The sequence below is a fragment of the Carassius gibelio genome, chromosome B22 (assembly GCF_023724105.1).
Source record: "Carassius gibelio isolate Cgi1373 ecotype wild population from Czech Republic chromosome B22, carGib1.2-hapl.c, whole genome shotgun sequence".
NCBI lineage: Eukaryota > Metazoa > Chordata > Actinopteri > Cypriniformes > Cyprinidae > Carassius > Carassius gibelio.
The window spans coordinates 24,483,107-24,494,631 of NC_068417.1; the positions used below are offsets into that span (position 1 = coordinate 24,483,107).

At 33.6% G+C, this 11,525-nt stretch overlaps 1 protein-coding gene across 1 annotated transcript; it reads right to left on the reverse strand.

Moving 5' to 3' along the window:
- Positions 1-5,721: 5,721 nt before the first annotated feature.
- LOC127988564 (RNA 3'-terminal phosphate cyclase-like) lies at positions 5,722-10,987 on the reverse strand. Its single transcript, XM_052591346.1, has 11 exons — positions 10,583-10,987; positions 10,336-10,436; positions 9,587-9,730; positions 9,353-9,476; positions 9,200-9,258; positions 8,966-9,107; positions 7,838-7,959; positions 7,691-7,749; positions 7,381-7,475; positions 6,707-6,811; positions 5,722-6,618 (listed from the first exon to the last, which is right to left on the reverse strand). The coding sequence occupies exons 1-11, from the start codon at positions 10,625-10,627 to the stop codon at positions 6,523-6,525; spliced, it is 1,092 nt and encodes a 363-aa protein (XP_052447306.1). The 5' UTR covers positions 10,628-10,987; the 3' UTR covers positions 5,722-6,522.
- Between the last annotated feature and the right edge of the window lie 538 nt (positions 10,988-11,525).

The window sequence follows — 11,525 nt, forward strand, 5'->3', positions numbered from 1 at the left end:
ATAGATATAACATTTATAAAAAAAAAATATACATCAACTGAATAAATAAAAAAATATAGAATTTTAGCTAGCTGGCAAGCCAACATTTCTCAATTTTATTTCATATAATAAAATAAAGAAACATTTAAATATATACTACACTAAAAACAGTAATAAGAAAAAGAAAAAAATTTTAAATCAACAAAATTTTCTTTCAAAAAACACTTGCCTAAACGGATAGCTAGATAATAGATTTAAATCGATAAAATTAATTATTTTGATGATTCCATTTTGTATTTTGTATAAAGCTTTTTTTAAATACGCTCTATTATGTGTGTGTGTGTGTGTGTGTGTGTGTGTGTGTGTGTGTGTGTGTGTATATATATATATATATATATATATATATATATATATATACAGTTCAGACCAAAAGTTTGGAAACATTACTATTTTTAATGTTTTTGAAAGAAGTTCCTTCTGCTCATCAAGCCTGCATTTATTTGATCAAAAATACAGAAAAAAACAGTAATATTGTGAAATATTATTACAACTTAAAAATAATAGTTTTCTATTTGAATATACTTTAAAATAAATAATTTATTACTGTGATGCAATGCTGAATTTTCAGCATCATTACTCTTCAGTGTCACATGTAACATCCAGTCTATCACATGATTATTTAGAAATCATTCTAATATTCTGATTTATTATGAGTGTTGGAAACAGTTCTGCTGTCTAATATATTTGATGAATAAAAGGTTAAAAACAACTGCATTTATTCAAAATAAAATAAAAAATTATAATAATATATATTCTAATAATATATTTTCTTTACTATCACTTTTTATCAATTTAATACATCCTTGCTGAATAAAAGTATTGATTTTATTTTATTTTAAAAAGGGAAAAAAAAAAGACTGACCCCAAATTACTGACCAGTAGTGTATATACTGTATATTGTTATTTATATTTTAAAAACATAGCTTTTTTTTCTTTCTTTTCAATCAAAGTATCCTAACAAGTATCACATGTTCTGAAAAAATATTAAGCAGCAGAACTGTTTCCAACTTTGATTATGAATCATCATACTAGAATGATTTCTAAAGGATCATGCTATAATGATCCTAAAAATTCAGCTTTGCATCACAGAAATAAATGATCATTTAAAGTATAATAAATTCAAAAACAATTATTTTAAATTGTAATAATATATCACAATATTAATCTTTTTTTCTGTATTTTTGATCAAATAAATGCAGGCTTGATAAGCAGAAGAAACTTCTTTCAAAAACATTAAAAATAGTAATGTTTCCAAACTTTTGGTCTGTACTTTGTATATATATATATTAGGGGTGTAACGATACGCGTATTCGTATTGAACCGTTCGGTACGACGCTTTCGGTTCGGTACGCGGTACGCATTATGTATACCGAACGGTTCGTTGGAGTAATTAATTATATTTGAAAAAAAAAAAAAAAAGAGAGAGAAAGAAATATAATGATATGCGTTCAACAAGGTAGCCCAATAACCCAAACAACGTAACAGGCAACGCCCCTGACACTCCCGAAGAAGAAAAAAACACCATCTTATATGTTTATGTTAGGCTACTCAGCAGGCGCTCGCTCACTCAGTACGCGCTGAAGGCTCGTTGCAAAATAGCCAATGCGTTTAACAGACTAGAAATGAGAAGATCCTCCAATAACCAACAGGTCTGGTGTTTGGGTGCACTTTGGATTCCCTTTAAGCTATAATGGTGATGGCAAGAGAGTGGTGGATAAAAAAACAACGGTATGTCGCATCTGCAACATGACAGGGTACACCAGCGGGAATAAAAAAAACAAAAAAAAACAGCGGGAATATCTGGGATATATGCGTCAGTACTATCTGGGAAAAGACGAAAAAAAGGAGAAACATGCACGCAGCAAACTATCCCTGCAGCATTTAGACACTATAGCTTACAGGGAATCCAACCCAAACACCAGACCTGTTGGTTATTTTAGGATCTTATATTTCTGGTCTGTTAAATGCATTAGACATTTTGCAACGAGCCTTCAGCGCGTGCTGAGTGAGCGAGCGCCTTAGGGGCCGTTCACATATCGTGCCTAAAAACGCATGGAAAACGCTAAGCGCGTCTTTCTCCTCCTTTCCAAAGCGCTTGGGCAGAAGCGCTCATGAGGCGTCTGTCTTTGCTAAGCAACAATGACGTGCTCTCTCCATGAGACGCGGAAATTTCAGCGAAGGATAAATGGATTTGCAGCTCTAAAAATCGCTTGCAGTAGCTCTGCTACTGAATTTATTTCAAAATTGCAATCCATATACAACTATGATCAGCTGTTCCTTCATCTTGGCTGAGCTCTCAACCTTGTTACGGGAAAGGATGAAGCTGATTGGTTGGTTCTTGTCACATGACCCGCGGTGCGCTTGCGGCATTCTGAAAAGTTGAGATGTTTTTACATTTTGCTGTATCTAAAACGTATCGAACCGAACCGTGACATCAGTGTATCGTACCGAACCGTGAATTTTGTGAACCGTTACACCCCTAATATATATATATATACTCAAAAAAATGTACTTTCACCTTTGCCAATTTTACTTAATCCGTTTATGTTATGATTACTTAAAAAAATTTATTTAACAATGTGAACTTGATTTCATCTAGTTCGTTCAACAAAAAAGTGTGTACTGTCAGCTTTACTTAAAAATAATTTGTTCAGCCAACATAACATTTTTGCGTAAAAGTAACAGATTAATGAAACCAACACAGACTTTGGTTGAGGATTTCTGCAGTGTATTATGGGTAATTGTTATTCTGTCACCCTCTTGGAGAAGTGTAGCACCATTAGATAGGTAGATGAGTAATACAATTTATAGCAATGAAGTTGTTCTAATAAGTTTTAGAACAAAACAAACAAAGAAACAAACAGTGTGAAATGTTGCTTTGTGTTTCAAATATGTTTGTGATATGATTGATAATCTGTAGTTATATAAAGGTCTTGAATAAAGAATAATATTAATCAACTGCTCATGATCCTAATGCAAGGGGGTAGCATTTCTAAAATGGCATTATTCAAATTTTATGTCATTGTTATTCAACATTTTCAGGTACAATTAACTCATTTGTAGTTTGTTGACTCTATTAAGGTTTGTTAAGTTTACTTAAACTTATTTTGTAAAATGAACTTAATTATTAAAAACATTGTCCAAAACATTGCAAATTAGTTGGGCTGACACTATTAAATTAAGCTTTGCCCAACCATAGTAAATAAGTTGAATCAACCTTAATAAATTAAGTTGACCCAACGTAAGTACATTAAATTGGAGTAACAGAATTGCATAATGCTGAAATAAAGCAAATTAATCATGTGGAAATCCTTTCCATGATTTTTTTATGTTCGTTCAAAGAGTAATTTTTTTGAGTGTATATATATACATATATACATATTTGTGTGTGTGACTCAAAGACTTTGCTTAAATAGGCCCTTTCTAACTTTGGACAACAAGTATTTAATTTATTTGTTGACAACAAAAGAAGTATATGTTCTAACAGAAAATCTAAAACACTCCCAATATTATACTCCAGTGCTTGATATAGATTTATCACCATGGAGTTTCACGCTTTGGCAAATCCAGTGTGCTTCTGTTATCCGTCCTGTCACTATATCTTATCTAATGTGGGGCCAAGTGCGTACAGTTATTAAAAACACTGTCAAGAGTTTAATCTAAAAACAAAAGATGATGTAATTGGTGGTCCATTGAACATTATTGCCTAGCATAAATCTTTATGCTGCATATCAAAGTAGGTAACACAGAAATGTGTTGTTATCTATGATGTCATATTTATGCAAAATCATAAAACTATGTTCAGTCAGCTCTGACCACAGTATTAACCCTCTCAGCATGATTTATATCCAAATCCATATGCCAACGCTGTAGATTATGTTAAGCCTTTTTCATAGCAACTTCTCTAAAGCATTGCATGGCAGATTTAGGTCAGTTACTTTTTGTGATTTTAAACAATTAATAAACACTTAAATCATTTTTTTTATTAATTTGTACATTATTTGTAACATAAAAAAAAAATATGAAATTTAACTTTAATAATAATCTCAAAATATTAAAGTTGTATTCTAAAATATATAAACATGTTAAATAAATTGAATTATTATTATTGTTAATAAATTGTTTTATTTAAGGTTCTACCAATAAAAAATATTAACATAACATAAAAGTACATATATTTGTATAAACACACACATACAACATTGAATGTTAATAATAACATTTTACATTTATTATTTTTCTTTAACATATTTTTACTTTTAAAACAAATCCAAAGTTACAAATTTATATTGAAATGCCACATATAAAATTAACAAAATAAATAATTTATTTATATTTCATAAATGAATAAATTTTTATAACCATACTGCTCATTCATATAAATTAATTTTAATAAGTCCAGTGTTTTGTTGATTCATTTGTTTGATCGTCCAGATCAAATGTAAAGATATAGTAATTGTCTTTCACTATAATCTGTAATTATTAATTTTACACTTATCAATCAGTTTAAATTCAATAAAAAAAAAATCAACTAATTAAAAAAATCCAAATGTACAATTATTCTTAAAACCTCAATTATAAAGTTAATAAATAATTTCTGAAATAAAATTATGACAATATATTAAAATAATTGTTTGTAATACAGATCATAAACTCATGTTTTTCTTATATACTAAGCTTATTAAAACATTTTAACAAATAAAACCTTAGATTGGTATTTTTTATTTTACATGACTTTTTATCAATTAAAACAAGTAAATCTCAATGTCTACATTTTATTAAATTATAATTAAAATATATAAATGTATTCATTTAAATGTTCAGTGTTCAAATTCATTTATTAGTTTGATCATCCAGATTTTCTTTTGAGCTTTGCCAGTGTTTAATTACTCCCCCCAGCAACAGATGCACAGGACAGCCAATGATCAGACTGACGGCCCACTGAATGTGCTTCAGAAGCCACACCCCTCGCCCCTGAGGGAAGCCTTCTCCTTTTAACAATGTGGACGTGCCCTTTCCAGACCCAAGGGCTCCATGCATATTCACGTATCATCACATGGCTTCCCCTATTCTCTTCTGCTCGCTCTATTGTCCTGGCATCTGCCGGCAGTAATTGTGCCGCCCTGGAGCACAAAGGAGCCCAGGCGAGACACTCCAGTTGGACTGGCAACAGCTAACACTTGTAGACCGTCTCTAGGGTGAGCTAAATGTGATGCATGGTAAGCCCGACAAGTGCTTTCGCTTAGGAACGTCGTTTAGTAGCCCCTTATATGGGTGAAAGACACATAAAACAGCCTTTAAGTCTTTAAGATAGACAAATAAATGCAAAAGGCCTGAATTACATTAGAATAGCCTGTGATAGTGTGATTTTAAAAGAAAGATAGTTCACCCAAAAAACGTACTCCAAAGTTGTTCCGAACCTGTACGGGTAACCAAACAGTTGGCAGTAGCAATTGACTTCCATAGTATTTTTATAGTATTATTCATAGTAAGTCAATGGCTACCCTCACCTGTTTGTTGCACATCATTCTTCAAAATATCTTCTTTTGTGCTCAACAGAAGAAACAAGCTAACACAGGTTTGGAACAAAGAGGAAGAGTAAACAACAATTTTCATTTGTGGATGAACTATCACTTTAAATACAGATAAATCATCCAATTATATGAAAAAAATTACACAGAATCAAGGTGAAAGACTGTATGTCTATCTCTTTTATTTTATTGTATTTTTTCTCCACAATTTTAAATGCAAATAACAAAAAGAACATGGTCATCTAAAGTAGCAAAACAACAAAAAAAAAAACTTAAAAAATAATTGCGCAAAAGAAAAATTACAATTACATCTGAAATTCCATCTTATAAATAACAAATAGAAATTATGTATGAATCAATTTTCATAGTCAAAAAGACAAAATTAGCTAAGAACGTCAATGAAAATAGAATAAGATGGCAATGAAATTTCGGAAGCGATGTAGAAGCGACTTAAATAACGAATACAAAAAAACAAAACAAAGCAGCTACATGGAACCATAAACTTAGATGAAAAACGTTCCTCCTCGTACACACAGTGCACTAATTTACCAGTGACATACATGTATTTTTCTACCTCCATGCAAATTGGTTAAACTATTGTTATCGATAACAGTATCAGAAGGGTTTAATTAAACTTTAAGGCTTGTTAGCGTGCGGAAAGCGATTCTGCCCAAAAACAGTAAGGATTCTGCGAATATTGCGTCAATAGTTCAAAGTGTCCGTTTCATTACAGTGTAAGGCAATACCCTGAGTAACAACGAAAGTTTCTAAAGGGGACACAAAAGGGGGCAAATATGAACCTACTCGGTGGTCAGCGCAAAAAATCGAATCATTGATTGCGAAGAACATAAAGATAATTAAGTTATCTTTGTGTCATCCGGTCAGTTACATTAGTAGTGTGTCTCTGCTACCAGTCCTCCTCATCTCGGCCGGGGACGACGAATCCATGCATTCACAAGTTAGGATTGGTGGCACCCACTCCTTGGCACTCGATAACGTAGGTATTGTTAGCAAGCTCATCCTCTGATTTACGTATAACAAATTTTGCCTGTAAAAATACGAAAACGAGTTAAAATCGGCTTTTTTTTGTTTTTAAACAAAAGTGCCTATAAAAGAGCGTCCAGGTCTGAACTTACATTCGTGAGCTGCTCGGCCACGTGGATTGCCGTTTGTGTGTGGAGAGTGATTGGGCCCGTTCGTATTCTGGATGTGCCGTTTGCCAAGGCCATGAAAATAATAAGCTGTGAAAAAAAAAAAAAATTATAATTACTTTTATTTTTTTAAGACTAAAAAGAAAAGTAAAGCAAAACTACAGGCAAATATATATATCAATTAAATTAAAAAAAAGTGTCAATTATGCAGATGTAAAAAAGCTTTATTTCAACACTAGTTATGTAAAAAGAAACATAAAATACAAAGCAAAGCAAAAAGCATTTTGTGGTTTAAGAGATAGCTACACAAAAAAAAAGCACACCAATGTTAAAAAGTTAAGTAGAGAAGTAAAAAAAATTATTATATAAAGAAAAAAAAGCATGTTGTGGTTAAGGATCTTTCAGTCTAATACTATAAATTTAACTTAAATTATTATGCAACAACAACAAAAAAAAGGCATGTTGAGGTTTTGAGTTTTTAGCCCAGGTAAATTTATTTTTAAAAATGTAATAATTTTAAAAAGAAAGAAAAGAACATCTTGGTCAGAGATTTTTTTCCCCAATGCTACTTGCGTTAAAAAAAAAAAAATTATTATTACTCTGTAGAAAAACACATTTATTATATTGCACTGAAACAGTCAAGTATTTGTGTGCCTGACCTGGTCTTGCAAGAACTCGTCCACGCAACCATTATGCCTGATGTTTCTCAGCAACATTTCTGCAGCCTCGATGCCAACTTTGTCAGCATATACACCTGAACACAAAACAAAAATAGAGTCTAATTTTAAATCCATAGCCATTTTAAGACGGAATCATCATAGTAGAGGAAATCTGACTTTGTCTTGTCCACATTAAAACTCAAAGCACAAATGTACTGTACAGACTTTTTATTGTGAGGTATCGCCCTCTAGTGCCAAAGCTTTGACACTGAATTCATTCTTCAGGACTGGGCAGCCAGACAAGCCTTACCTTTTTTGCCAAGAGATGATCCTGCAAATAAGCAGCCGGTGGATGATTCTGCAATTATTCTGCCAGGAGCCACAAAATATACAGACATTAGTCAAAACGGATTCACAAAACAACTGCGGCGGACGGTTTGAGATCGGATGTACTCACATAATCCCATTGCCATTGCCGCAGGCCTTGTCCTTCTCTTGCAAAGACTGAATGTTGATGTACAGATCCTTAATTTCTTTTCTGATAGTGCGGACCGCCGCTGTGGACATGTCCTTCGCCAACTGAACATCAAGAACAATTCAAACGAAGTTTAGACAGAAGATAAGAACAGTTGCAAAATAAATGGAGTGTTTTATAAACATCAATGCCTCTATTTCCAAACAATGCTGATTAAAGCCTAAAAAACAAAGCATGTTTTGTTTTACTCCATTTTTTCAAGGGCACTTCTGAACTAGATAAAGAAATGTAAATTATCCCAGTAAGTATATAAAATTAAAGCATTTCTTGGTAAATAGCTTTTATCCCCAAGGCTGGTTATGAGAAACAAACAAATTATGCAGTGAATTAAAAAATATAATGCATTTTGTGATTTAAGAGCATTAAAGGCTACAAACGTAAATTATGTACCTCATTCTTCAAAATATAAAACACAAAAAGTAAATTCATTCATCCTTCAAAATTAAAACACAAAATCAAAAAACAATGTTATGGTTAAGGGGCTTTTTTAAAACTATTCAAAAAATAAATAAACACTAATTATGTAGCAAAAATAAATAAATAAATTGTTTCAAGAGCTTTTCCCCCAGAGGCTAGAAACGTAAAATATTTATCAAATTTGAAAAAAAAAAACCTGTGGTTTGGGAGATTTTTTTTTCTTATGTATAATTATGTATTAAAAAATATATATACAAAAATAAAACGTTTTGGTTAAAGAACCTTAAAAAAAGAGCCAAACATAAAACAAATATATTGGGGGAAATATATTGAAGCCAAAAAATAAATAATGTTCGAGCTTTTGTTTGTTTTTTCAAGACTAGTTGAAAAACATGTAGTGAACTACAAAAAAAAACAAACAAAAAAACATAAAAAGTGTCTTTTACTAGTTTTTCCCCAATGCTACTTATAATTAAGATAAAAAAAAAAAAATGTTTTTTCAAGTCTACGTACTAAAGCCATTTATTTTAAACATTGTGGGAGAATATTTTTTCATGGCCATTTAGCAACAACAACAAAAAAAAGTGTAGTTAACGATCTAATAAAAATAAATATAGGTTACCAGTCTTATACCTTAAAGGGCAGCACTCCAGCCACGAAGGCCCTGCCGTAGATCTTGGTGATATTCCCTCTTTCGGTCAAGTTGATGGGACTCAGTTCCTTCACAGGATTCACCTTGAGCACCACCTCACCTCCTCCCTTAGGATAGTAACCTCTGTTTACGACAAACAAAATATTTTAAATATGTTTTCACTTTTGCTTTTAATGATCATAAATCACATCGGAACCAAAGTTGCGCATGAATACCTCATTTTCAAATCGCAGACAAACTGAACTCCGAATCTCTCCGCGATTGGTTTGAAGACCTGAAAGAGATTTGAATGGCAGAATTAGGACGATGTGTCCAGCGGGCGACTCGATCCGGTCCTGCCCAGTGGTCAAACGTACGTCTACACATACCTTCAGTGTGTAATCGATCTGGGGTGCCATCTCAGCATTGGTTCCTCCCTTCAGGCACAGCTCTGACGGACCCTGAGCGAAGAGGGCACACGGCAGCGAGACCTGCATCAGCAGTCCCACGCTTCTACATCCCACACAACACAAGTACACTTAGAGCCAAAAGAGCTTCATCATGCCGTCACAAATGAGTTTGGAACAAGCAAGGCAACGTAAATGACTACAAATGACACTTACCCGGCCGTATGAGTGTCTGCGATGTGATTCCCCCCCTTGATTTTCCCAGGAGCAAGCGTAATTTCCGTGGATCCCACTGTGGCTCCTTCCAGACTGCCGCTGCACATGTCCCTCACCAGCTCGAGACCTGACAGATGCTGGGGCCTGGCGACGGGGAACGGGACAACAACGAAGAGAAAACTATTAGTGCATGCCGTTTGAAATCACCTCGTTTCGACCGAAATAATCAGATTTGCTCCGTCTATTGACAGGAGATTAGACTGAGATTGAGTTTTATTCACTTTTTATATAGGCTGCATCTCTTGTGTTTAAATTTATAACCGCAATACATTTACACAGCAACAAGAAAAGGTTTCTTAAGACCTTCGATAAAAATCCAGCCCTTTTAAAGGGATAAAAGTGAAGGACAACATGGAAAGTAGCCATGTGCTTCAGTGCCAACTAACAAAGGGCCCATTCAAAATGCATGGTAAAAGTATTTAACAGCATTTCCATGGGATAAACAATTGTTTAAAACAGCTTTACTTATTATATAGTCGTATATCTATATACTTGACTCCAAAAGTGAAGTGTAAATTCAGTAACTAGACTTCAAAAACCAACTTTGCTTTGTTTCATGGTTCACTGTTGAATAGGAAAGGGAGGAGGGGGCAAGTAGAGGATGTTGCAAGTAAAAAAAATAATGATTTAAATGTACATAGAGCCTCGGAAATTAATGTATAATGCGTTTAAAACAAATTCTTCGTTACCTCAAACCCGGTGTGCTTCTGCCGGCTCGGATTTTATTTATTTTGATGGACGTCCCTTGGATGCAGCTGAGCGCCACAGAAACCCTCAGAATCTGTCCTCCCTTCAAAAACAAACATTCGAAATTAGTTTTTCAGTTAATAACCGTCGACTACTCCGTTTATTTCTGGTGATGTCATTCTAATACGTGACATATGGAAACTTTAATCGGAGAGATTACATAAAAAGGGCTCGAAAATGAACACTCACCCCTTCCATTACACTCCCGTCCATTTCAAACGCAGTTGCGGCCATTTTCGCAACCAAAAAAAAAAAAAAAAAAAAAGAGAGAAATTGTTACGATGTATCAAAGTGCGCGTGTGGGAATAAAGAGACCGCGCGTGGCTCTCGCGCTGTACTGAAGTTAATATAAACCGGCGTATGGCCCCGAACAATGCCGCCGTAAACGCGAACTTCTCAATGAAAGCTCTGGCACTGGGGAAACGGCTCTTCGCGACTGAAATAAACTTAGTGCGCGGTTGGGTCGGTTTAAATAAATAAAGATGGATTTGACTTGGGCACAAATAAGAACCGAGCGAGTTTTCTGGCAGTACGAACACACTCTGGCAACTCGTCTTGTCAGTTACACTGTTTAGGTGGACGGGCTCTGCGCATGAGCAGAAGAGCGGTGTCCGATTCGTTGATGAATCGTTTTATTGAATTGGATCTTTTTAGTGAACTATGTGAACCGGTTCACTAAACCACTCGGTTCATTCCATTCTTTTACTGTCTATGATTAGAACTGAGCAGATTTCGAGTGAACTAACTGCTTCGTTGAACTGATAATGTTTTTGTGCGCATGTCCGATTCCCAATGAATCGAGAAATGACGGATAAGCTGAAAGCAGTAGCATTTTGTCATCAAAATATTTTTTAAAACCCAAGCCTTATATTTATTATATTTTCTGACACATTTTAGAGGTGTTGGTCATTTGAAATATATTGAATTAACATTTAGTACACGACAACAAACGAACACTGAAGGTCTAAACGTACTGTATATTAGTTACTTTTGTATTAATAACCTTTTTTTTAAATATGCTTTTTTAATATATGCATTTAAGTTATCATAAAAAATATTCTAGTTTTTGTAATATTTTACCTCTTTATTATTTTATAAAATTTGTATCTGTGGTTAATAGTTTATATATGTA